This window comes from Perissodus microlepis, chromosome 3 (genome assembly GCF_051167445.1).
Source record: "Perissodus microlepis isolate ML-2025 ecotype Zambia chromosome 3, ASM5116744v1, whole genome shotgun sequence".
NCBI lineage: Eukaryota > Metazoa > Chordata > Actinopteri > Cichliformes > Cichlidae > Perissodus > Perissodus microlepis.
The window spans coordinates 41,315,781-41,342,985 of NC_140463.1; the positions used below are offsets into that span (position 1 = coordinate 41,315,781).

At 42.3% G+C, this 27,205-nt stretch overlaps 2 protein-coding genes across 7 annotated transcripts in view; both read right to left on the reverse strand.

Moving 5' to 3' along the window:
• Window positions 1-13,544, reverse strand: part of kdm6ba (lysine (K)-specific demethylase 6B, a) — a 105,195-nt gene extending 91,651 nt beyond the window's left edge. For 4 of the 5 annotated variants that reach the window (XM_084924500.1, XM_084924501.1, XM_084924494.1 and 1 more), the window contains exons 1-3: window positions 12,908-13,544; window positions 9,733-9,861; window positions 9,276-9,331 (exon numbers count right to left, since the gene is read on the reverse strand). The gene's annotated coding sequence lies outside the window, so the exon portion shown is untranslated. Of the gene's footprint in view, window positions 1-9,275; window positions 9,332-9,732; window positions 9,862-10,910; window positions 11,082-12,907 lie in introns of all 5 variants that reach the window. The other variant, XM_084924495.1, reaches the window with a different exon arrangement.
• Window positions 13,545-16,116: 2,572 nt separating this feature from the next.
• dnah2 (dynein, axonemal, heavy chain 2) overlaps window positions 16,117-27,205 on the reverse strand; it is a 63,381-nt gene continuing 52,292 nt past the window's right edge. For both annotated transcript variants that reach the window (XM_084924502.1, XM_084924503.1), the window contains exons 83-88: window positions 26,818-26,969; window positions 25,349-25,463; window positions 19,572-19,748; window positions 19,228-19,302; window positions 16,629-16,779; window positions 16,117-16,443 (exon numbers count right to left, since the gene is read on the reverse strand). In XM_084924502.1, the coding sequence (XP_084780628.1) occupies window positions 16,289-16,443; window positions 16,629-16,779; window positions 19,228-19,302; window positions 19,572-19,748; window positions 25,349-25,463; window positions 26,818-26,969 (825 nt within the window). In that variant the 3' untranslated portion in view covers window positions 16,117-16,288. The remainder of the gene's footprint in view (window positions 16,444-16,628; window positions 16,780-19,227; window positions 19,303-19,571; window positions 19,749-25,348; window positions 25,464-26,817; window positions 26,970-27,205) is intronic.

A 27,205-nucleotide genomic window follows, 5' to 3' on the forward strand; every position in this document is an offset into this window, starting at 1 on the left:
ATGATGAATGGGTCTGCTGCCTAAAAAGCCAGAGCACAGAGGACAACAAGGAAAGTGTGTCTGCTCATCCCACAGTGTGTGTGCATGTGTGTATTCAAGAGCATGTGTGTGTGTGAGGACAGAAGCGATCCATCTGGGCCTTTGTTGCAGTGACCACACTGGAGCGGAGGTTGATACCCAGTATCCCTTCCCCTCCCACAAGCCAAAACTCGCCCATCAGCGCCAAAAAACAGCACTCAGGGTCAGTTGTCAAACCTAACAGCAGGTAATTAAAAGTAATAGCACAGCTTCCTCTTGGGTTTGACGCCAGGCAATGTATGTATCCCACCAACAGCAATTAGTCAGCCAATTACCCGGGGGCATAATTATTACTACTGTCCATAGGAAGGCTTCGGGAGAGGCAATAATGGCATCTTACGGTAACGAGTGTTTATCTAAGTGATCAGTGATTAGCGTGATCACGGGGAAAGGTCAGGACCTCTCATGAAAGGCTGGCTCCCTATCTGACATTCCTGCTTAGCTGCGGTTAATTGGTACGACAGTAGCAAAGTGCTGTTTTCCATAAACAGTTCAGTTAAGTACGTATTAGGATGCCATCGTGGAGGCTGCAGTGAATTTAAAGATCCGATGCAGAACACTTTCCTGAAGACTAAAGGCATGTTTTTATGTTTCTATCAGTCACTAAAACAATGGTAAATGGAGCTTTTCTGTTATGTGTCTCATGCTGATGTTTCGAATATTACACATCGCTGATAGAGCCATATTTGCGCAACAGTAAGTGCCACATTTATGATGCTGCATTAGCTGGGAACTGGGTGTATATTATTTTGGCGGATTTAATTAAATCTAGCGAAGGGGGCTCCTCAGCTGTGGGCGCGCGCTCGTCGCTGCGCTCTGAGAGGAATGCTTGGCGGCAGAAGCTCCGCTAATCGAGTTAGCTGCGATAACAGGGGTGGCAACCAGCTTTCCAGGAACATGGTCTCCTCTGAGCGTGCACTCTGAGCAAGTGGGTTTCACACATGCATCCGCACGCAGATAAGCACGCACAAACGCACCCAGTGTGACGCACCTTTCTGTTTCCTGCGTTTTAAAAATGCACGCGCAGTGCTGTGGGTCTTTGGATGGTAAATGTATAATGCATGTGCATGCGCTGAGGAAACCTATTAATACATTCATCTCAACATTCACGGGCTGCCATCGCTCACTTGCTCTGTACACGCAAGTCTAATAGGTTTCACTTTCACACGAGTTTACGTTCCTCTTTCTGCAGATTTTTGAATGACTCGCCAAAGCTTCTAGCAGCTCTGGCGAGTCATTTTGCTAGGTCAGTAGGTGAATGCCGCCTTTGGTGTCTGGCCATCTTGTCTGGTTAACATAAATAGACAAACACGCCCTCTTAGCTGCGTAATGACCTATTTCCAGTATCTACGTTTGGCGACCTGTGTCTTTTTCTGTTCTGTTTATGTTTGTGAGGGTGACACGTGATTTTAAATACAGCTCTTAAAAGCTTAGGCAAGTCAACTATCACTTCAATTACTCATGAGTAAGTTTCTAATGACAAAGTTTCTCGTTCATAAATATGTACGGACACACATACAAGCACTTCGAAAGATTTTCAAGAATACTGACTCACTTAAAATCTAGCATTGTTTTTGTTTACGGCAGATAATAAAAACCTGTGTATGCGCTACACTGTCTGTAGTCTGACTTTACAGTATGCTGGATACTCATACTGTCTGTGTTACAACTGCTACATATCGCCCCCTGTTGACTTGGACATAATATATACGCACTGGAACCAGTTAAAGCGACCAACATTGATCATCACGTTGCAGTGTAATGCTCTCCCAGGAAACCTTTGCAATCATTTGGGTTTCAGTTGGACCTGATCCACTCGCTTAAATGTTGGAGACCAACTGAAATTACCAAAAGCAGTGGGGTCTCCCAGCAAGAGGATGTGCCAGCCAAATAGCAAAAACTGCTCAGAAACAACTTGAGGAACAAGTTAAAGAGGCCAGTGCATGGACCTGAACTCCAAAACAATCTGGATCCACATCCAATCAAGCATCCGTGGAATGCACTGGAACGAACCGTATCCACAGACTCCCGCTCCGCAAACCCACAGGATCTGAAGAGATCCGCTCTCAATCTGCAGGTGCCAGATACCACAGGACAACCCCAGAGGTCCTGTGTCCATCCCACAGTGACCGATGTATATTATTGTAAGTCCAACCAAACTAGCAAAAATTACTAGAACCTGTAAAGCTCTAACCACAGAGGATATTTTAGCTGTGTGTTTCGACTAACCACATACACTCACATTTTAAGTCAATCCAGTTATCTGTACTAGTGACATGAGAGCCAGAGTTTTTCTTGTACTCTCCATCCATAAACATGGGCTATTTTCCTCCGTTTCACTCATTTAACTACAGCGATTGTGTTTACAGCTGTGCAAGAATCAATAAAGTGCCTAAATGGAAAAGGAGAGAGAGAACTGAAGGTATATCTATTTAGGCCACGCCTTCTAGACAGAGATGGTGTGAGTATTTTGTTTTTTATGTCTTTTTGTCACATATCACATTATAATATAGAAAGAGACCAAAGACACTGAAAATTTCTGCAGGGTAAAGGTGGACGCACCACCTTTCTCGGTGTAAACCCAAAAGTCAAGACAGAACATGTATAAATAAACGGCTTCAAGCTCCAGCTTCACATCTCATCTATAGGATCCCTCTCCATCCTAGCTCCTGTCACTCCCTCTCTCCTCCTCTACACCCTCTCTCTCTCCCTTTGCTGGCCTCTCGCACACAAAGGCAGGGGGAGACAGAGGTGGAGGATGGAGGGAGGGGAAGGGAAGGGAAGAGAAGGCACAAAGGACTGGGAGCTGTGGGCTTGCCCTGGGGAAAGGGAGGGTGAGGGGGGGTATATGTGGGGTAACAGGGGGTCAAAGGGGGGCCACAGAGGGGTGGGGTGGGGGGTAGATAGAGGAGCTGGGGGTGGGGAGAAACCTGAGAGGCAGAAAGCCGGAGCTGGGTGAGAAAGATGGGGAGACGACGGTGGGAAGGGAGGGTCTGAGGGTGAGAGAGCACAACACAAGAAAGCTTATAGCTGCAGTGATTTCTCCCCCACTTTGAAGGGGGTTGGCAGTGGATTTGTTCGAGAAAGGGATTTGGTTTGGGAGAGTCAGAAGAAGCTAGGATTTGATGAGATTTACACTTTTTCTTCAACAGGAATGCCCAGCCACCATCTACTAAAGCTTGTGTAAGCGTTTTAGCCACATGTCTTTGGGCTTTTTTAGGCAGAGACCGTCTCCATATTCTGCCCTGAGTTTTTCAAGGCAGCAACAAAAGCTGCAGCCAAGTTTTTTCTCAAGTCCTCACAAACAGACAAATGTGTCCTTTTTCCCCCGCTAGACAACACAACAAATGATCAGATGCTAAAAATCCAATTAAAGTTCTCACGTTGCGTGTGGCTCAGCTATCGAGGTTTATTATAGTGGGAGACAAGCCAAGTTCAAGATGTCCAACAGAGAGTGATATAAAATAAACACCATATTCAGCATCAACATGAGTGCAGGTGTTTATTGATCATGTACACTTTTAAAGGCGACTGTCTGCCAGTGAACTTTGTGTGACTGCAGTCATTATGATTTCGCCAATAACAACAAATTGCACTTCATAAAAGGATCCGACAAGTATGCTCTAGAGCACAGATAAGCAATTGATTTTCCCAAGGAGGCAAACTGGGACTGTGGTAGCACCGATATGCTGAAATCACTTCAGCTTAGTGGTGCAGCTCAATTCATATGAAGACATGTGAAATCGGGGCTTGTGATGTGGCGCTGTATAAATGAAGCTGAATTTAATTCTGCCTACTATTAATTTTATGTCTTCATAAGTTTATCTACATGATCCTACAAAATAGTCCCAGTTTTTTATTTGTTGCCACTTGGGAAAATTAATTAGCACCTCTGACAAACCAAGCAAACTTCAAAAAACTGAAATGAAATAAGCTAGTCGATGATACTTGTCTTGTCCGTGCAGTGTTCTTCTATCAAACATTTCTCTTCCAGAAGTCTTCAACGTTGAACTCCCAGCAAGGAAACAAATAAAGCACACGCAAGGTTACGATATTAGAAATAAATCAGTATTGTTGTTTATGCTATGACGCCGTCTCTCCCTTGGTTACAATATTAGATTTAACATCCCTCATTTGCATTTTGTCAAACGTCCTGCAGCAGCCCGAGAGAGCGCCTGCTACTGTCTGTGTAGTTATTGGTCTTTCAGGCTGCAATCACACAGGCCTAGAGAGCAGTCACTGATCATCTGGCAAACACTGGTCATGAGGATAAAATGTGTGTTTCCCAAGCGGATGGAGAGAGGATGCTGGAGGTAATGGCAATTGTTGTGAAAACAACCACTAAAGCTCCAGTCGTGCAGGCCTAGAGACTGGTGAATGACTCCCTACTAGCCACTGGTAGTAAATCTCAAAAAGGTAAAAAACAAACCAGCAAGGGAGACACTCTACCTGTAAAATGAAAGCTGTTTGTGTCGCACTTTTCACAGTTTTTCTACCATTTGTAGAGTAGTTGTGTTTGTAGTCACGCTTTTCTTGCAAATTATGGGCATTTTTGGAAATCTGCTGGCAATGAAAGCAATCGACAGGTTTTTGGGGCAGTGCTCAATTTTACCTGCCAGAACCACTCTGTGAATACTCATTTTTACTTAGCAACCAGGGGTTGCCAACTGACCAGTCTCAAGGCCTTTATAACTGATGATTTATAATAACAAATTACAGATCCTAATTTGTTTTGAAAGTAAGAAAGACCAAGAAAACTTCAGGCTTTTATCTTAATTAGTTTTTGAAATATTCATGTTCAAACATCACCTCAGATTTGTGTGAAAAAAAGGCCTGAAAGTGAAATTTTATATTGAGCAGCAAATATGGATATATGGAGCTAAAAATCTATAGCACTCATAGCTATGTTTTAACTGTGAAATTTGTGCATAACTCAGAGACGGTCGAACAGAAAACTTAAAATTTGAGCTGGAGTAGCCCAGGGCAGACTTTCCCCAGTTTTAAAACATGAATTTTAAGGCCTTTTGCTATTGTCAAGATTTCAAATCGAAAGTAACTGTATAATGTCTTGTATTTTATCTGCACTGGTCAGTTGCAGAAAAAGTAAAGTCGAAGGTAATCAAACCACACATATGCACAAAACTGTCTAATAATCACACATCTAGTCACTTTCCTCGGCATCTCTCCTCATTTGTAGCTTTGTTTGTGTGCGGCTGTTGTATTGCATTAAAAAGCTATGTCAGCAACTACCCCGCGTGATTCTTTCTAAAAACTAGTGCAACCCTCCCCATATTGCCTCCATTTGCTTAAATTACCACAACCTCACACTAATCTTGCACCATCTAACCACCCCTAACTGCCTAAAAGAAAAAACACTGTGGGGGATCAGACGCAGGTGCGCACATTAACACAAACACCAACAGACGTTCAAGTATTTAAGTAGCTGGCCTATTAAACGTGTAGTAACGCAGACACACAAATATGGAGCCTACCACCGGAGAATTGTGACGCAGGCCAAAACAACAAGCCCGGCAGTGAAGGAGAGGCATCTTTTGGCTCTGTCACCCTCTACACACACAAACACAAATAACAACACAGCCTAAAAAAGAGTTCACACACACACAAACCCAGTGCCCTCTTTTCACATGAGCGTTATATAACCCGGCAGGCAGAGGAACACTTGGTTTCATCACGTCTTTATCTTGGCTTTATCTCGACTTCCACTGTGAGATTTCTCTTCGTTCGTTCTTTTTCCCCTTCAGTCTCTTGTAGTAAAAAAAAGAAATATGATTTTTCCCTCTCTCTCTGCCAGCTGTTATTTAAAAGCATTAAACAGCTTTGATGCAGTAAACGTGTGTGTTTAATGTGCTTTATGCGGCGGCAAAACGCCCTCGTAGACCTCCAGGAAGTGGATGATGTCAGCTCCACCTCTACGGTTCTTCCCTACGCCACTCCTCCCTCAATGACACTGCTGATGATGACAGGAGGAGGAGGAGGAGGAGGAGGATGAGAACAACGACGATGAAGAGGAGTCTCTCCCCCTCCCTTTACTTCCTGTCCTCCTCCTCCTCACCCACTGCTTCCTGCTGTCCTACCCCCGGGCATCCTGACTCAGCTCTCACCACCTCTCTTCCTCTATATCCTGCCTCACAGTCTGCTCTCCCTTGAACCAGAAGCATCGTTTCGTTTTAGTTTCATCCCAGTTGAAGTTAAATTAAACAGTGTCAACATGTTTAATTTAACATGTGTGTGCTGGGCCACTCATATGTGGATTGCACACGTTTGCTTGTGTTTAAAAGAAAGAAGCGGAGGAGTACGATGGTGGTGAAAAGATGCCAAATGCCAGCGTCTGTGTTCACAGACAGCATTTTCTTTTTGTGCCCATGACCTTAAATTCAGACCGCTTATTGTTGCTAGGTTACAAAAGCCTTCTTCGTCAGAGTATTTTCAATTATTTACAGCGGTGATACTCCAAAAGGACAGTAAACGCATATCAAAGGCCAACCGCCTCTTTTATTTTTTTTCCATTTTGATTGGTTGGTGAGAGAAAAGTGAAAGTGATGAATGTGGAAGGTGGAAGAAAATACATTAAAGGCCTGTGGACACGAGCCTTTGATAGGCCTACCCTAAGCCCAGTATCAGATAGTCACCTGCTGCATAAAGGATGGAGCTGAGTAGTAAAAGCATAATTTTTCCAAGCCTATCCAACTGAAATGTCTGCTATTCACCTCACTTTATAAGCATTTCTTTTTTCTAATGTGTACATATCTGAGCCGCCATTCCTGTAAAAATTAAATTTGTGGCTTATTCCACTCCATCAGCGTCTGCAGGGCTGTGCTTTTATGGTGCACTCTCTCTGTGGGGTTGCAGCCGAACATGTGCCACTCATCTACCAGGTCTTAAACTAGATCCCTGTCCAAATAAACCATCTGGCAAAACTGGTCCCAGGTGCTCCATGTGGAATTGTTTCACTTACAATGGGCCAAAAAGTGGAGAGGGTGCTGCCAAGCTCTATAAGTCAAGCATGGTGACATCATCATAGCGTTAGATTTATTATTGCTATTTGGAGGTGGCTCGCTTGGACTCAAACCAACACTAAGAGGGGGGGAATTCACACAAAAGGCTGTCAGTCACGCCGAAACTGGGCCCGGGCCACAGTACGCTTTCAGCCTTACTCCACATACAGCACCCAGCCTGTTCCTCTGGGGCTTGTATAACAGTCAAACAACTTGGCGTGAAAAAAGACGCATAAACTGGAAGGACGTAAAGAAAGAATGTTATAAAATGATAAAATAATCAGAAATACCTGCGATCTGATTAACAGGCTGTCGTGCACTCACGCTCGATCTCATATCATCCTGTTAGTGTTGTTCCTGGATCAACAAAACTAATGTTGGTTCAATCACAGTGCAGTGCCGTCACACTTTTGCAACGTGGAAACACTGTGAAACACCCCATAACCGTAACCCTCACCACAATTACATCCTAACCCCCGACCCTAAACGCTCCCTGTTTGGGTTTTTTGCCTGAGTGGACATCAGCAGGTTTTTATCCCCCAAAAAAACCTATGACATCATAACAATGTGATTGGTCAGGTGTAACGTTAATCCTGGACAAGCCTTATTATGTTAATACAGGAGCAACACCAACACAAGCGTATCAGATAGACCTGCACTCACTATGGATGGAGTTTCATAAGATAGTACAACTGCATCTGATACACGGTCATCCTCAGGAAGGTGACCAAACGTACCAAAAACAATACAGCAAATAAAAAGACGACTGCAAGGCTTTCACCTGTTTTACAGCGGCAGGGTGCCGGTGCCAAAACTCTAACTCCAGTACTACACTACATAACTTCTGGGCCCAAAATTCAAACCACCGATGTTATTATCTACGCAAGGGGCAAGTGCAAGAGTGCAAGAGTCCCAGAGTCTGGCAGCCGTGATTATCTTGGAACTGAAAAAGCTTCTGCTGGAGATGCTAAACCTGTTAAAATAAAGCAGTAAAACAGAGCTGGCTCTACATCAGCACCACAATATTCATCACTTTTGCACATGTCACACATTTCCAACTAAGTACACGTGAATCTGCACAAGTATACAGCAGCACAATCTCCCCGACTATCAAGTCCTAAGTGACGACGCTGAAAACAAAAACTACTAAAAAAACATCTTCTGATCGTCTAGATGTTATATTTGACTGCTTCTCTGGTTCTGCACATGCGGTGTCAGCTACCTGTCGCAAACCACAATCTGCTTAATTCACACAGGTTGATCCATTCATGGTTTGATTCTTATACAGCAGTAATCTCTGCATTTCCTTGGTTAGTACTATCTGAAGTTTAACTAACCTTCTTGACACCACTCTGGGTTTGATGCTGCGATGCTGTTTCTTATTTGAACTACAAACCTTCCTGTCTCACTTCCTTCTCTGAGGCTCTTGCAGCTATACTTTGCTCAGCATGTACGTGCACGTGCGTGTGCAAGAATAACGGCCTTAAGCAAGGCTGCGTGTAATGTGTAGTGAATTCATGTTTCTAATGGATCAGATTCATTGCCAGCTATAAATGCATGCAATAAAGCAGAGCTGGCCGAATCACAAAAAACACTGCAGGTGTGTGAGGCTTGGCGAGCATGTGTGCATTTGTCCCTAGATGAGTGGGGGTGTTTGAGATGTATGCTAGAGAGTGTTTCAAGTGTGAAAATGAAACAGAACTGGTGCAGGGTTAGGTGCGTGTACACCTAAATAATGGTGTTACATCTGTAAAACAGAGAAGCTTATGTGTGCATGGCTCTAGCCTGGGCCCCAACCCTGACAGTGGTGAGGACGGCAAACAGAGAAAGATTTATATCAGTAAAACAGCAGAACTACATTTTTTTTCTCTGCCTGGTACACGCCTCGTAAATGCAGGCGAACAGCAGGGCAGAACAGAGAAGAAAACCTTTAAATGTATGGAAGTTAAAGCGTATTCAAGGCCACTTAGCCTCTGGTTCAGCCTATGTAAGCTATACACATGCAAAACAATAGCCGACTACAACGTAAAATCTCTAGTGGAAGACAGACAAGCAGAACACAGAGAGGTTTCCATCATGGATAAACGGTTTAGTCATGCACATCCCATTTGTCACTGCGGAGCTGGCAGGTAGAGCTAGCGCTGGTAGTTCAGGCTCTGGGTAAAAGGTGAAAAGTCTTACCTGAGCAGGTGGACACTTGCAGAGGCCAGGTGCAGACTGCCTCCCAGACTCCCTCCCTGCAGGAGAAAACATGCCGATAAACACAATGGATCTGACGAGAATCTGTCCAATTACTCAAAAACTTTGATACTAGTATAGATCAGAGCAGTACTTCTGTTAAGAGCCTTCTCAGATACCAATCAGTGTTAGTGCTGTGCTGTTGATAGTTTGATAGAACATAGTGCAGAATAATTTTAAAGCGGGTTATAAGTCAGATACTATGAACAAATACTGGGTGAATATTAGAGTCTTTTTAGTCTATAAAAGTGACTATTAAAATATTTTTTGGAAGTTTGTTCCACGAATAATCAAAAACTGCATGTGGCAGCAGTGTTTTAGCAACTGCTCTTAATTGAAATAACCATGCATAAAACTATTAGGTGTCTATGAGCATCCTTCATCACTAAGGGGTGTTTACCATTTCCATGCTGTGGGGCTGATGCACTTGCTCATTCTTGCCTGCAGTGTAGCCAGCCAAACTCATGGCCTCAGTCGGGCGCCGGCGGCTCTTTAAACACGTCGCGACAAGGCTTAGCCATGCTCCTCACTGAACAGGAGAGGTATACATAGATCAGTTAGTGACAGACATCTACAGAGCAGCATTTTAACACAGTGATTCAGAGAGGCCTATCTGCCTTTCCAACACTAAAGTCAGGGAAATTAGCAGATGTTATTAAAGCCCATAAATAGTAAGACCTGGACTGAAAGTGTGGCACCATCTAGAGGTAAAAACACGCTCTTACATTTCACCAATTTGTACAAAAAATAGCTTGGAACAGCAATGTCCATACAGAAAGTGACAGATGATGAAACTGATTGCAACTTGTGGTTACTAATTTGGTAAATGGTTGCCCAGATTTGGAGGAAGACTCACTCACATCCACTTTGGATTGCAAAACGAATGCAGAGGTGACCTTTCTACAAACAGTCGCAGTATGACTTGGACTGACTGCAGTCACGCTCAGAAAGGCTGTCGAATGTTTCATAAATAAGTGTGCGCTGATATATTAATGAGGACAGACTGCCAACATGTTATTATCAGTCTGAGTGAGCACAACATGAGGAGACTCGACTCAGCTGACTGCCAGTTGGTTGTATTCTGGTTATATTCCTACAGAACAGGAAGGTTGCAGAGCACAGATGTAATCGTTAAATATGAATTTTTGTCCATGTAGATGTCAACAGATATGTGATTTTCAATGATTTATCACAGTCAATTATCAGAAACAGACTCCATGTAATTGCAAACTTGATCCAATTCAATGGCAGACCGATAGCAGACGTATGGCAACATTTATAGCAGGTTTTAAAGTGACATAACTCCTTGAATAAAAAAAAATCGACTGACCAAGTTTAACTCTGAGGATGTCATTTGCTGTTTAAAAGGGGATAAATCACAATATATGATTTGCAATACTTGGGATATTGTAAAATGTTAAAAATTGCAAAATCGGATCCAGGGGTGTGTGGTGATTCCCACCTCTAATACCCTCTCTAATGCATTGCATTGTGGGAGTTAATATTTAAACCTAATTTAAATTCAATTCAATAGAAACAAAACAACACTGTGTTTTATATTGTAAGGTAAAGACTCACAATAATACAGAGAAAGCCCGAGCAATCAGACGATCCCCTATGAGCAAGCACTTGGCAACAGTGGGAAGGAAAAACTCCCTTTTAACAGGAAGAAACATCCAGCAGAACCGAGCTCAGGGGCAGCCAGACATCTGATTGGCAGTGAAGGGAGGAAGACAGGACAAAGACACACTGAGGAAAAGAGCAAAAAATAATAATAACAACTAATGATTAAATGCAGAGTGGGGTGTAAGCACATAGTGAGTGAAACTGTGTTATTATAGTTTTGTATTTTCTTATTAGTTTTTATTTCATTTTCTTTTTCATTTTTGTGTTTAATTCAGTTTAGTTTCAGTTAGTTTTCAAAGTGGGTTGTCTTTTTTTTTCAGTTTAATTTATTGTTTGGACAATTTCGGTGTTAGGTTTAGTCTTTTTTAATTATTATTGTATTTATGGTAAGCAGTGACTCACGGTCTCACAGACATAAAAGTTTAGACTCATATTGAGTTTTAAATTTTAGTTTACTTTTAGTTAACTACAATAACCTTGGAGTGAAAAAGAACAGTGAAAAGTGAACAAGAAACACTCAGTGCATCATGGGATTTAAAGTCATAAAAGTGTAGCATCATACAAATAGAGACATTATTTCCCATGCGGGTTTCCAAGGGAAAAAAAGGGGCTGATGTTAGTTGTGGGGGAAAAAACATTTTTACATTTTTACAACATTTTTTAAAAATGGTTTTAGGAGAAAAAAAATAATATTTTTTTCCTTAAAAAAATAAAAAATAAATAAAATGAACTATTTTTAGACTGTTTTTAGTCTTTAAGTCAGAGTTGTTCGCATCCAAGCTAGCATCAACATCTACAGTTATTGAGGCTAAATAGTGTAACAAGACACCAATCTGGAAGTTAACTTAAACTGAACTGAGTCCCCATATTTAAACAAAATAACAATAACAACAACAACAATAATAAATATGTTCGGTTGGTTTAACACAGCCGAGCCTGTCTGCTTCAGGAGGCTTCATTACAGACCACAGCAGGTCCGTTGGTGAGCTTTGTTCGCCTCGCTGTATGCAAACAGTCATAGCTGAGGTCCTCTCACGCAAATATATTCATTTCCATACGGACATAAAAGTAACCTACTCGAAGGTGAAGCTCTGTCCTGGGTTGCCCTCCAGTGGCGGAGTACCCAAAGTGCTAGAGGAACAACAGGGAGAGGGGTGGAGACAAAAAAAATCCAAGGGGAAGAAAATTCAAACGCTCTTCCTGGTAAAGAACCCGCCACAACTTCACCACATGACATCTCAGAAAGAAAATGCGACACTCCTTCTGCCGACACCAGCGAGCCCCCCCCCCCACTTCATTAAGCTGGCTCTTATCAGCCACCCCCCTCCCGTACTAATGACCAAAACATATCCCAGTGACGCGCTGCATTTCACACCCACGGACACGCTCCGTGGTCTTTTTCCTTACATTTGCAAATGTGTTAACGGAAATCGGCACACGGCGATTGCGACATCACCAACTCCAGACGTACCTTCCTGTAAACTCTGCCTTCCTTACCGTAGAAAACATGACATCACCAACTTTAGTTTGTATATGAAATAGTGTCTTTCTTTCTTGTTTTAAAAAAAGCAGCTGTCTGCAACATAAAAAAGGGGAAAAACGCAACAAATCAGCAACAACATCGAAACTTCTCCACCTTTATCACTGCAAACTTGGAGCGGTGCAGCCTATTGCTCTATAAGCAATTACATAATACCATCAAATTGTGTCCTTATGGTTAAAAAAAGAAGGACACGTGAGGCTACTACAGCCTACAGACCCCACAAATTCCGCCTTTCTGCTGTGCAACATTTTCAGTTTGCTGGACTCATTTTCTAGAAGCAGCTCGCATTTTTTTTTACAAGGTTAACGAAAGAGGACATTGTAGTTCAGGTTGTTTTCAATGGAGTCTCACCCCCCTAAAATTAGGTATAAGGCCAGCATGCCTGACAGAGGCACGGAGAGCTTACCTTCTGTGTGTGATCCAAAACGTGCTGGGGAGGTGCCGCGCTGACTCTGGCTGTGAAAACAGTGGAAAATCTGCAAAGTAGCCCATCTCCTTCCACGGCCACGGGATGACGCAGACCTCTAAAAGCCCTCTCCCCCCACTGACGAAAAATAAAATACTAAGCCTTTCCATTCAACGTCCGTAATAACGCGTTTAGGCGCAAATTATGACACAGGGAAGCACTGCGCACGCAGAGATCGCAGACCCCCCTCCCCGCCCCCCTCGGGCACAGAAAATGTGGATGCGTTCGCCCATGGGCAAGGCATGACGAACACACTCATCAGTGATGTTGCATCTTCACAGTCATATCGCGTTTCTTTTTCCTTCATCTCAACACCATCGGGTTAAGAAAAAAAATCGCAAGCTGGTGAAGCCTTAAAAAAAGCCTCAAAGACAGCGGGGGGTTGCAATGGGGAACGGACTCCCCCCCCCCAACAATCATCCAGAAAGCGCTGCTGATATCCGTCTCATGGACAGCAACGGTGCGAGTGATCCGAGCAGGGAGTGCGTAAAGAAATTGCGCAGTTTTTATTCCATTGAAACGGAGACTCTTTCCCTTCTGTCCCCGCTGAAAGGCTCTTTCCCTTCCTCCTCCCTCCCTCCGCTCCCTTTCTCTCTCCTTCTCTCTCTTCCCTCATGCAGGTTTATTTTCAGTGGAAGAGTCTTGGACATTAACTGCCCCGCCTCCATAGTCACTGGCAAACACACTGTACAACTTGCCCAAATTCCATTATTAACTACTATTCGATCGCGAACAACCGAGCCGCAAGTTCCCGCCCCCCTCCTCTCCTCTCTTCTCGTAAGCATTTGGTTCAAGAGTCCAGCTCTCAGCTGGGGGAAGAGTTGCTGGAACCGAATGGGGCCCAACGAGCCACTCGTAGTTGTAATCTTGTCAGGTGCCTTACACTTCCCAAGAAACGGAAAAGTTGCGCGCAAGCATGCCGGGAAATCAAATTAGCGCAAGGCGAAGTCAAATAAAGCCAACTGAGATCGGGTTGGCTCTCAGGAGTTCTTGAGCTGTTGTCAGGGCTTCTCCAAACGCAGACAAGCAACAGTCTGTGTTCAAGAGCGAGACGTGTGATTAAACACTTCCCTTCCTTGTCGTCTAAAGAGTTCACAAAAAGGTGGATCCTGGATCCTGTTTTCACCCGCGCTGAATAAATGCTCCCAACATTTCTTCAAAGTGTTTTCAATTTAAGGGGATGGGCAGATGGCAAAGCTGTCTTCTTAATCAATACTCCCTTTCCAAGAACATTGCCTCTAAAATCTACTGTGGTGATGCAGTGTCACCAAGATGAGCAATATAATCCGAATCCCTGTCTGAACACATCGCGTCAGTGAGGAGGGTTAATTAGCACCACTTGTACAGTGTTTCTAAAACGACTCCCCAGCACATCAACATTCAAGTTTACTTCAGCTTAAGCTCTCATCCAAAAAACAAAAACAAAAACCCACCTCCCAAGCCTGATATTTGTTACAATCAGGATGGAGAATCAGCCAAGTTGAATTTGAATTCCATGTGCTCGCCCCTCCATCTCCCACCCAACTAGAGACCACCAATGCGCGCACACACACACACACACAGACCTAGGTCTGATAAAGAGGCTCTTAAACCTCGAGGAAGTCTGTGTTGGTCTTTGAGGGGGACAGTCCTTAATTCTGAATACAACCTTGAACTCAGCTTCCCCCCGCCCCCTCACTGGTTCCCCCTCTCTCATTACTGGAATCATTCTTCCTCCCAGCTTACTTTCTCCAGGGTCCCTTCTCTTGTTTTTCTCGCCCTCCCTTTCAGGAGTTTGGGCCGAGTCCTTTTCCAGTGGGGAAGTCCGGGGCTTCTCCCTCTCTCTCCCTCTCACAGCGCTGACTGACTCCAAACGTCTCGTCTGTGAAGCTTCATTAGAATTCATTTGTTTGAATGGGTTCATTTCTCCTTCACCCACTGGCCCCCCCTCTCCTCCCCTTTTTTTCCAAGCTCGGGAGACATGCATATTAGCATAAAAATGTCCTCTGCCTCACCTTGAGTAACTGCATTGTTTTCTTGCTTTTTATTTTTTTACACCGTGGACACGTTTCTGCATACGTGCATGCAAAAACAAGACAAATTTAATTTCTTGCACATTTCTATCAACATTATTTTGGTTTAAAGGTTGTAAAACGAACGCAATTGGTTCATGACTGTTAGAGCACTAAGTGTGAAAAAGCCGAGAAGGAATATATTATGACCTCCTCATAAACACTGGAAATATGCAGTGGAAAATATGTGAAGCATTTAGTGCTACATTCACATATACACAGCCCGCTTAAGCCAATAACACAAACCATTCTAATCTGCACTAACCATTAAAATAAATTTGCAGGGTATGTGGAGGAATGGGGTCAAATCTTCCACTTAATAACTGTTCAAACCTCCTTTAGCAGAAAAGACAAAGCACAACGTTCAGAACAAACTCTGAACCATTACTTTATTCAAGACTGCTTCAGCAGGGCCACATTGTCGTGGTGTCTGGTGTTTTGAGGTCATTCCACAGCCTCTATATTGTGATAAACATACTATACAGTAAGACCTTTCAAACATGGGGTCATCAGGTCACTTTGAGCTTCAGGTGGAGGATAGCCACTCTGGCCATGGCGGGGTAACAATAGCCCATTAGCCTTTTATGGCTGTGGGGTCAAAAGGGTTTCTTTACCTTTTTTTTTGCCAATTTTGGATATACAGCTGAATCCAAACAGCCACTATTCCTTCCAATCATGCTATTCTGCTCATGCACTTACAGACCAGACCTGTCTACTTTTTAAAAACACATAAAATAGATGTAATAGCTCATCACGTTACCAAGGAATCCACTGAGCACACAGTCAAACGCTTACGTGACCAAACAGTCACTTGATCCAGATGTTACAAAGAAGTAGGTTTCCAGTAAGCGCCGATACCTCACAGTCGGAGATTTCCTGTGCATGTGTATGTAGACGGTGGTGTGTTAATGTGTGTGTTTCAGCAGGGTAAGAGGGGGTCAGCATGGAAAGACTGATGGAGGTCTGCGGAGAGGAGTGCACAGTCGGTCATTTTAAGAGCAGAGAGAAGAAAAAGGTAAAAAAAAGAAATAAGAGGAGAGCTTCCAGAAATGTGTCTGACCTGCTTCAAAGAGTCAAAGAACGAGTCGAGCTCAGGTGTAAAATCCTACTTTATATAGAATTCACTTTACTGTAGAACTCACATTTGAAATCATTTCATTCACAAAAACAGATAATAAAAAAATTAAATAAGAACTACTACACAATGAATACCTGAACCTTGCACAGAAACAAAGTTTTACAGTCAGTGTGTGCGCGATTGTTAAAGCCTTCAGTTGTCCAGGCTCATGAGAAGAGCAGTTCCTCTCTTGATCCAGTGCTCTGGAGTCACAGCTCCAGATTTAAGTTCAACGCCCACAACAAAAGACGCTCGGCCTGCCCCACCAGCACGCACCGGGTAGTAGTAACACGGACACAGGTACGTACCTTCACACAGAGACACACAACTGAGTCAGTGAAACCACAAAGCGGGACAGAGAACAAAAACAAGAACCCAAACTAAGCGATTTATGGATGAACATAATAACACAGGTGACAAAAAAACCACATGAAAATAAATAAAGTGGAACATAAAAAAAAGTTTGTGAAACGAAGTAAGGAATTTCACTCACTCTTGGCCATCTTCTTGCGGTTTTCCACTGGCTTGAAGTGGATGGTGGGTATAGGACAGACCATCTGCATGGGTTTAGCTTCCACCAAACAGGAGTTGTTCTTGTCCCAACCCGCTCCCTCTAAATACAAACCTCTGACAAAGACTCCGTCCTGGAGGGGCCAAAGAGACAGGTATGGAAGGCCATGAGCAGAAAAACGTGGAAAGAACATGGATTATAAATAGGTAAAGGGGAGGGGGAGTGATATAAACACTCGCTTGGAGGTGACTTCTTGCATTACAGGGAGTGCAGAATTATTAGGCAAGTTGTATTTTTGAGGAATAATTTTATTATTGAACAACAACCATGTTCTCAATGAACCCAAAAAACTCATTAATATCAAAGCTGAATGTTTTTGGAAGTAGTTTTTAGTTTGTTTTTAGTTTTAGCTATTTTAGGGGGATATCTGTGTGTGCAGGTGACTATTACTGTGCATAATTATTAGGCAACTTAACAAAAAACAAATATATACCCATTTCAATTATTTATTTTTACCAGTGAAACCAATATAACATCTCCACATTCACAAATATACATTTCTGACATTCAAAAACAAAACAAAAACAAATCAGCGACCAATATAGCCACCTTTCTTTGCAAGGACACTCAAAAGCCTGCCATCCATGGATTCTGTCAGTGTTTTGATCTGTTCACCATCAACATTGCGTGCAGCAGCAACCACAGCCTCCCAGACACTGTTCAGAGAGGTGTACTGTTTTCCCTCCTTGTAAATCTCACATTTGATGATGGACCACAGGTTCTCAATGGGGTTCAGATCAGGTGAACAAGGTGGCCATGTCATTAGTTTTTCTTCTTTTATACCCTTTCTTGCCAGCCACGCTGTGGAGTACTTGGACGCGTGTGATGGAGCATTGTCCTGCATGAAAATCATGTTTTTCCTGAAGGATGCAGACTTCTTCCTGTACCACTGCTTGAAGAAGGTGTCTTCCAGAAACTGGCAGTAGGACTGGGAGTTGAGCTTGACTCCATCCTCAACCCGAAAAGGCCCCACAAGCTCATCTTTGATGATACCAGCCCAAACCAGTACTCCACCTCCACCTTGCTGGCGTCTGAGTCGGACTGGAGCTCTCTGCCCTTTACCAATCCAGCCACGGGCCCATCCATCTGGCCCATCAAGACTCACTCTCATTTCATCAGTCCATAAAACCTTAGAAAAACCAGTCTTGAGATATTTCTTGGCCCAGTCTTGACGTTTCAGCTTGTGTGTCTTGTTCAGTGGTGGTCGTCTTTCAGCCTTTCTTACCTTGGCCATGTCTCTGAGTATTGCACACCTTGTGCTTTTGGGCACTCCAGTGATGTTGCAGCTCTGAAATATGGCCAAACTGGTGGCAAGTGGCATCTTGGCAGCTGCACGCTTGACTTTTCTCAGTTCATGGGCAGTTATTTTGCGCCTTGGTTTTTCCACACGCTTCTTGCGACCCTGTTGACTATTTTGAATGAAACGCTTGATTGTTCGATGATCACGCTTCAGAAGCTTTGCAATTTTGAGACTGCTGCATCCCTCTGCAAGATATCTCACTATTTTTGACTTTTCTGAGCCTGTCAAGTCCTTCTTTTGACCCATTTTGCCAAAGGAAAGGACGTTGCCTAATAATTATGCACACCTGATATAGGGTGTTGATGTCATTAGACCACACCCCTTCTCATTACAGAGATGCACATCACCTAATATGCTTAATTGGTAGTAGGCTTTCGAGCCTATACAGCTTGGAGTAAGACAACATGCATGAAGAGGATGATGTGGACAAAATACTCATTTGCCTAATAATTCTGCACTCCCTGTAAAGAAAACATGACTAACAGCTCAGCCAAGGAATTAGATAATGAAACGAGGAGAGGAAAGAAGAGGGAAGAGGAGAGCTGCAGAAAGAAAGATGGATGGCAAAAGGTGGTGGTGTTTGGGTGGCGGGGGTTACGAAGAAGCTAGAGTAGAGGCAGAGAAAGAAGAATAAGAATAAAACAAGGGTGGCTCAGAAAGGAGGTGAATGGGAAGCAGTAGGTCATGAGAGAGAGAACATGGGAACACAAGAGTGGTACAGAGAGGACAGGAAAAAGGAGGGTGTGAAGGAGGAGAACAGAAAGGGGAGGCGGGGGAGAAACCGGAGAAAAAAAATCATTTGGACAGAATGAAAAAGAGTCAAAGCTAAAAAAAAAAAAAAAAAAAAAGAGGGAAAACATCAAGTTAAGAAATGATAGAAGTGCAGACTGGCACTGAAAAATCAAAAAGAGAGAAAAGAGACCAGGGATAGAAATTAAATAATTACAATGTAAGAAAATATGACCAATCAAAACATTTTACATGATCTATAAAAAACCCCAAACATCTAAACGTGAGTGTATTTGAGGGATGAAAATAGAGATGCTGCTTTGAATGAAAATAGATTGTTCTGGGAAGAACACAGCCAGTGTCTGAGTGAAGATGAAAGATGTGATGTAAAGCTGTAATGACAGCTGAAAGCTAATGGATCAGATAAAAGTTAGCCCGGCGGCAGATTTGTGTCATTTTCTATACAATTTTAAGAAATAAAATGTGTCTCACCTTTGGTGGGTAAAGGAGCTTGCTGTCATCTACAGTGGAGACTATAAACTCCCAGGACAGCATGTCTACTGATATCTGCAGGGACACACAATAGAGTAGTTTTCATCAAATAAACACTGCACAGCAAGCAAAGTAGGGTGTCTATATTATGGGTATTTTATGTGGTGTGAAATTTAATCTTCGCTGTTTAATCTTCAGTTTTGGAATCACGATTCACTGGGTTCAGCTCACAAAACAGTCTGTTAAAACAAGCTGAGACACTCAAAAATATATGGCCATCAATCACAAAGTGAGCGGGATTACATAACCGTCTCCTGTGCGCATGTGGTTGTGTGAATGCTCACGTTGCGTTGTCGAGCTGATGACTGCAGAACAGCAGTGAGGAAACCGTTGGGAAAGGTGAAACCGGACAGCCAGAACAAGTTGGGGGGCTGGGTCGTCTGTGCCCAGCGTGCAAACTGATCGACTCGCTGGCAAAGATCCCTGGTCCACGCTGCCAGGGGTTTCAGTGAGGGGTATGCCTAGAGGAGAGGGTGGGTGTGAGAGACGACGAGTGAGACGTGGAAAATCTACAACCATTTCATGCTTCCAGCTGTTGGCAGCTACTCAAAACAGGAACAAGTTCTGTTCAGTGCAGTCACACTGAGCACTGATGGCCTGTGGGTCTCATTAGCACACGAAAGCTGAACTGGTGAGTGAGAATTGAGAGGAAATGTACAAGGATGTCTTAGCATGCTGGCATCTTCAAATCTCAACAGGAAAACTTTTACTTGCTTTGACTGATTTGATAATACATAAAGACTCGCTGGGATTTAAAAATAACTGACCAAAACATAAAAGCGATTGTGATAATTGGTTATCGATTACATAAAAAGTAAGTAACAATGACCTGTTCTCATTTCCAACTCCACATATTTCTTATTAAACTCACCGGGACTCACTTTGCATGATTCACAATTCTAAATAATCACTGTTTCTCTTACACTGCAGCCCCTCGGTTCATCCTCTGTCTGAAACAAGCTGTTTTAGCTCCCTCAACCCTCCTTTAGACTGGCTGCCCCTCACAAAGCCACGGGTGGGTGGGCCTCCTGTGTTCACAGCTAGAGCTGTATGCCTGAAACGGCTCTATTATGGAACAGGAGCGTCACCTCCTCAGAAGTAGGAATTAGTGGTTGCATGGTGATTGGTTTGATTTTTTTGCATTTGGCGACCGACTACAAGTAGTTGCAGCAACTAACTCCGAGATTCAACTCCAAGCCACAGTGTTACTGGAGGCCAAGCTAATGCCATCCACGGTAAGCATCTGGCTAGACATCGTGTTTCTAAGATTTTCAGGGCCAAGTACAATAACATCAGTTTTATCTGCATTTAGAAGCAGAAAATTTGAGGTCATCCAGGTCTTTATGTCTTTAAGACATTCCTGCAGTTTAACTAATTGGTGTTATCTGGCTTCATAGATAGATAGAGCTGGGTGTCATCTGCATAGCAGTGAAAATGTATGCTATGTCTTCTAATGATGCTGCCTAAGAGAAGCATGTATAATGTAAACAGAATTGGTCCTAGCACTGAACCCTGTGGAACTCCATAATTAACCTCAGTGTGTGAAGAGGACTCTCCATTTACATGCACAAACTGGAGTCTATTAGATAGATATGATACAAGCCACTGCAGTGCAGTACCTGTAATACCTACAGCATGTTCTAATCGCTCTAATAGGATATTATGGTCGACAGTATCGAACGCTGCACTGAGGTCTAGCAGGACAAGCACAGAGACGAGTCCACTGTCAGAGGCCATAAGAAGATCATTTGTAACCTTCACTAAAGCTGTTTCTGTGCTGTGATGAGCTCTGAAACCTGACTGAAACTCTTCAAATAAACCATTCCTCTGCAGATGATCTGTTAGCTGTTTGACAACTACTCTTTCAAGGATGTTTGATATGAAAGGAAGGTTGGAGATTGGCCTATAATTAGCTAAGACTGCTGGGTCTAGAGATGCTTTTTGAGTAAAGGTTTAACTACAGCCAGCTTGAAGGCCTGTGGTACATAGCCGATTATTAGAGAAAGGTTGATCATATTTAAGATTGAAGCATTAATTAATTAATTAATAATTAATTTAAATTTTGTGAAGAAATTCATGAAGCTATTACTAGTTAATGTTGAAGGAATTGTTGGCTCAACAGAGCTCTGACTTCTTGTCAGCCTGGCTACAGTGCTGAAGAGAAACGTAGGGTTCTTCTTATTTTCTTCAATCGGTGATGAGTAATAAGATGTTCCAGCTTTACAGAGAGCTTTTTTTAATAGAGCATCAAATTGGCTTTCCAGGCTAAATAATGATTTTCTAAATTAGAGAGACACCATTTCCTCTTCAGCTTATGTTATCTGCTTTAAGGTACACATTTGAGAGTTATACCAGTGAGTCACGTACTTAGAGGAGCTACATTATCTAGAGTTGTACACAGTGAAGAAGTAGAGATATTAACAAGATGATCAACATCTGTGGGAGTAGTGTTAAGCTGCTCTGCACCGTCTTGGCACAAGACGTTGAGGAAGATAACAATGGATGAATTGTATACTTAAACTTAGTTACAGCACTTTCAGAAAGACATCTACTGTGATGAAATCCATTTGCCACTGCTGTGTAGTCGATTATTGTAATGTTATTGGGAAATCATTAGACAAAAGAGGGTTTTCAGAGTCTACATGGATGTTAAAGTTACTCACCCACAATAATTATTTTATCTGAGCTGAGCTCTAAATCACATAAAAAGTCTGAGAATTCAGAAACTCTGAGTAAGGTGGACAATAGATAGCAACTGGTTTTCCAGTTTTCCAGCTAGGGTGGACAAGTCAGGCTTTCAAATGAATGTAAACTCTGTCCAGGTCTTTGGTTGATTAACAAGCTGGAGTGGACGATTTGTGCCACAAACCCCACCTGCGCTTCAATGATTCTAACAATTAGTATAACTCAGGGGCGTTGATTTCATCATACTGTAACCAATCAATTTGTTGCTTAATGATTAAACTATAAAAAATAAACTATAACAATAACAATAAAAAGAGCTATATCCATTTTTCTGCAATCAAACCTCAAGTGCAACCAAACCTGGTCACCATCTTTGAAGGAATCATTTTAAAGACATCATGGCCTTAATATTTGAAACTATGATTTTGTTTAATGTGAGCATCCACAATTTTATATACGACAGAAAATAAGGAAAAGCAGAACAGACGAGCTGTTCCTGTATTAGTCATATCCCCTCATATCCGTTTTTTTCAGTACCTTATCAGTCATCTTATCTGCAGTAACATCAAACACAATGAAATACCAAACACAGCTTTACGATCAAAAATATCTCTATAATGAAAGGCGTGTCACGTATAAATTAATGCCTCAGATCCAAAGAATAAATGCTCGCGAACCACTTTTTCTGTCAGTCTACTCACTGATTTAAAAACCTTTTATTCAAAAGCAACAATTACAACAATGGGTTAGTGTGACAGACTCCGTCACAGTTCTCTATAATTTCAGAGAGTGAAAATAATCAATACACGTGTGTTAGCTGTAACAGTAAAGATATAGCTGGGAAAATGGCTCGTGCCTAGTAACTTTCCAAAACAATAGATATCAGCATGACTTAGTAATTCTCCATTTCAGAGAAACTAGCTATTAAACCTTTCAGCATTGTCACTGACGTTAAAGCCGCTATATCTGCCAAGAAGGGCTGTCATAGAGTAAAAAGACCAAACAGATGCCTAGGTTGAAGATGGATGTAATAATTTCACTGTACAATACCATCTTAGCAACACTGATAAGCATAAATCTTATTGATATATGTTTCCTGTTGGCCCTCACGTTCACAGACGAGCTAAATGCTTTCAAAATGTAAGCTTCATGTCTGGAAAGCCACCAAGCCTTTATTGACAATATGCAATTTAATGATTAATTTAAGATGTCTCTTAGGCGCACACACATTCATTATATGGTCGTCGCACATACGCACACAAATACAGGCAAAGGCTTGTGAGGAAACCAGATACAAAATGGCCGGAGACAGAGAGGCAGGCAGGCCAAAATTAAAGCCATGAGTCTGAGAGCTCAGAACTAATGACAGGCTGCTATGCCAAGGAGGGGCGGAGAAGAGAGGGATGGAGGGATGGAGGGATAAATAAGCAGGACACTCTTTGAGGGGCTGTAGTTGCTGCCTGGATCAGATGAAGCGTGAAGAGAAAGAGAGCAGAATGGAGGTAATACTTCCAACATATAAACAGGAATGAGATACAGACGATGAAGAATGGAGGTGGACAATGACTGAACTAGTGCACAAAATGAGAGCAGGAGGAAAAAGAGTAAGCCATAACTGAAGTGAAAAGACCAAGAGATGAATAAAAAGCCAGGAATGGGAAGAAATATAAGGAGAGTCGTCAGGTTTACAAGTGATCAGCAGAACAGAGGCGCTCAGCTGGAGGCAGCAACTCTAATAGCTATCCAATACTCCTATAAAAGGAAATAGATACACACACTCACACAGACACATACGGTATATTGAGCTGTATTAAGCTCCTGGCTAGAGCACAATGAGCTCAGGGTCTTTTTAGGAAAGTGGAGCAGGCCTTGGAAGGTTTACTTTGCTTATTACACTACGATTAGTTCACAGACACTGGCTTTGTTTGGCTGCTGAAGCCCGAGGTATGCTCCACCTGACTAACAGCCTCTCACAAATACACCCATGAGCAAAAACACATACATGCATACATACATGCTTTTCATCCACAGCTCTAAGTCAGACACTTGAATATAAACATGAGCTGCCCTTACTGACCCTTGTCAGTGGACACACACAAACACACTCTAAACACACACACCGACACTCCCTTGTAGTCAGAAGCCTTTCCAGCCTCTTGACCTGGGCTGACAGCACCCTGTGTTCTCTCCCCACTGTAAAGAGAGGTCCAGTGATAATGAAGCCAGAATGGAGCATTTGGACAGAATCACAGCTGGAATATAGCCAGAGCCACACTGAGCCCATCTGTGTGTGTGTGTGTGTGTGGACAGACCAGAACAATAAATGTATGTCTGCGTAGCCAGGCAGGGTGACGGATAAATACACATTTAATAACAGACCAGTGAGTGAGCACAGAGACAGGCATGCAGCTGTTTCAGTGGCTCAAAGCAGATTAGATCTGTGCTGATCGGATCACAATCACAGGGATCAATATGTGATATGAGTGCAGAGCAGACATCTGAAGGGCCTCTGTCAAGCAGCAACGCACCAAAGGAATCTGTGGTAACTATCTCAGGGAGACGAAGGCTTAAAATGCAGATTAAATCAGAATATGTAATGGAAAAATAAACACAGCGCTCTGTCAGTATTGATATATTATCTGCGACCCTTATTCAGAAATGCTTGGTCAGTGCTTGATTATACAGTACAGCATGGCCAAACCAAAGAAAAGTTACATTTCTCTTCACAGTATGCCTTTAATCACGCATTCTGTTACTCCTTTTCAGAGTTTTACTTCAGTTCTGATTCAGCAAAATCTTCTTTGGCTTTTCATGTGCGCCCAATTTTCCAATAAGTAGCTTTCTCAACACTATTGATCTTAGCAGTCCATCCTCATTGTAGTCTGTCTGTCAACTTTATGAAGTAAGATAATCAGAAAGTACCACATGCAGTTTCACATCTGTCATGACTTAGAACGTGTGCTTCACACATAGGACGTGTGAGTGCATCGATTTATTTTTAAACAGTGAGAAGCCGCCTCATGCAGCTGAGAAAAGATAACCAGTGAATGCACATTAAGACAGTGGAGCATATTTGGGTTAATGTTTTTTGTAAACTCAATGAACTTGTTTAAAAGTTTGACTTAAGCTTTGTTGGTGACAAGGCAGTCTAGAAGTCTAATCTCATAACAGGTCTTTGCATTTCTACAACCCCCAAAAACAGACCCACAGTTGAAGAAAAGTGCATTTGATAATCTACAGTGTTCTTGTTGAGCTAGCAGAGACATATACAGAAGAATACATCTGCATAAGGAGACTGACCCAAGAAGGAGCCAACTGGCACTAACTATCCTGCACTGGTAGCTGTAATAAACTGTGTGCATGTGTGTGTTTGCACCTTCTCCCACAGCGATGGTACACGGGCATCATGGATACAGTTGAAGATCTCCTCCAAGCTGGGTGACATCACTACTAAGCCTTTGATCCCTTTCTCCAGTTCCACCAGAGATGATCTAAAACACAAACATACACAGTTACAGTAAAACTGTGTCAACTGTGACAAAATGTGTAAAACATTTGATTGATAGGTGTTTAGCAGTAACTAGCATTGAGCCTTTTGAAATTACTCTTCTTCTTGCACTTAAGCACAAGAGCAGGATGGTGAAATCCAAACCGCGTCTAGGACAGAAACAACTGCGCTGTAATACTAACGCAACTTCAGCTGGGAAAGCTGCAGTGACAGCATGCTAACACAAAGCTAGCCAAGAACCTAGACTGATGTTAAAGTTGAGCGCATGCTGAACCCAACTCAGCATGCAGAGCCTGATCTTTAGCAGGTAACAAAAGGAGTGATAAGAAGTCAGGCTTGCAGCGTTGTAGCATCCATTTCTATCTGTCTACAGTAGAATCACTTTAAGGTGTCTTTGGCTGGTTTTCAACTTTGCTTTGTGTTGTTGGCTTCGTGTTCATATGCAAACACTAAAAGAAAGATGCCTCTGAGTCCTCATTAGGATTTGTGCTGGTACATGTAACTGTCATCTAAGGTTTATTTTGTTAACTGGTAATTATTCTGTAAACTGATCTGAAACGCATCGTCTCATAATGACAAAGCAATGTAATGAGTAACGTAATTAATTACTTTTTCTGGTGAGTAATCACGTAATGTACTTTATGTTACTTTTAAGACAAGTAACGAGTAATGTGTAATACATGACTTTTTTTTGGAATAACGGCCCCAGCACTGCCTAAAACACATCTAGGATTATTAGCACTCTGCGACAAGACCACACCATGTTATACTTAACTTATTCTATCAAGTACACAACTTTCTGTTATTGATTTGTCTTTAACAACACTGGTAAATGGACTGATACCTATACAGCACTTTTGTACTCTAAATAAGCACTCCACCACATTTATATTGCACTTCATTCTATGTGTTTTACTACTTCCCACTGCTTAACTGTTCCACATAGACTGACTCACACTGATGCATGCATCAGGAATTCAAGATAAGTATGCTTTAGCTCCTGAGCCACACCATTAAGTTAAAAATAGAAATAAATAGCATTGTTTTATAACTTAAAAAAATATGAATAGCTGACCCAGACAAAAATAAATATGAATTTCTGCTTTTTTAATTTCTGTTATTGTCTTCAAACTGGTACAGAGGCTAATTGGAAGGAGTGAAAATCAAAAAAAATCAAACACGTGAGAGAAAGCACTTTTGTTAGCAGGGTCTGAATTATTCAGTGAAAATAAAGTGCAATTATTCAGCTGTGAAACTGCACAATTTTAGTCTCAGATTTGTTTTTCTACCTGATGGCATATGACACACACACACACACACACACACACAGTTCATACTTAATGGTGCTCAGCAGAGAGTTGTATCTCTGGATCTCTTGCAGCAAGACCACATTAAGGGGTGAAGGGTTGTCCAACAAGAGGGTTCTCGTGCCCTCGCATTCAATGTATTTTGGGATCTTTCCACGAACATCTGTCAACAGCTCTAATACCTAGAAACAAATAAAGCAGATATAACAGGTTCATTCCCAATAGTAAAATACACACTCCAGGAGAACCAATATAAAAGTGGTGATGATGAGATTTTACCAATTAAACTGTTCACACTACTATAAAACTACAGCATTTAAAGCACAGAGACAAACTGCCAATACCTCCAAGAGGGATCCTAAGAGATAATGTGCCTTTAACTTGACTTCAAACAAAACAGAAATAATAAACAGAGCTA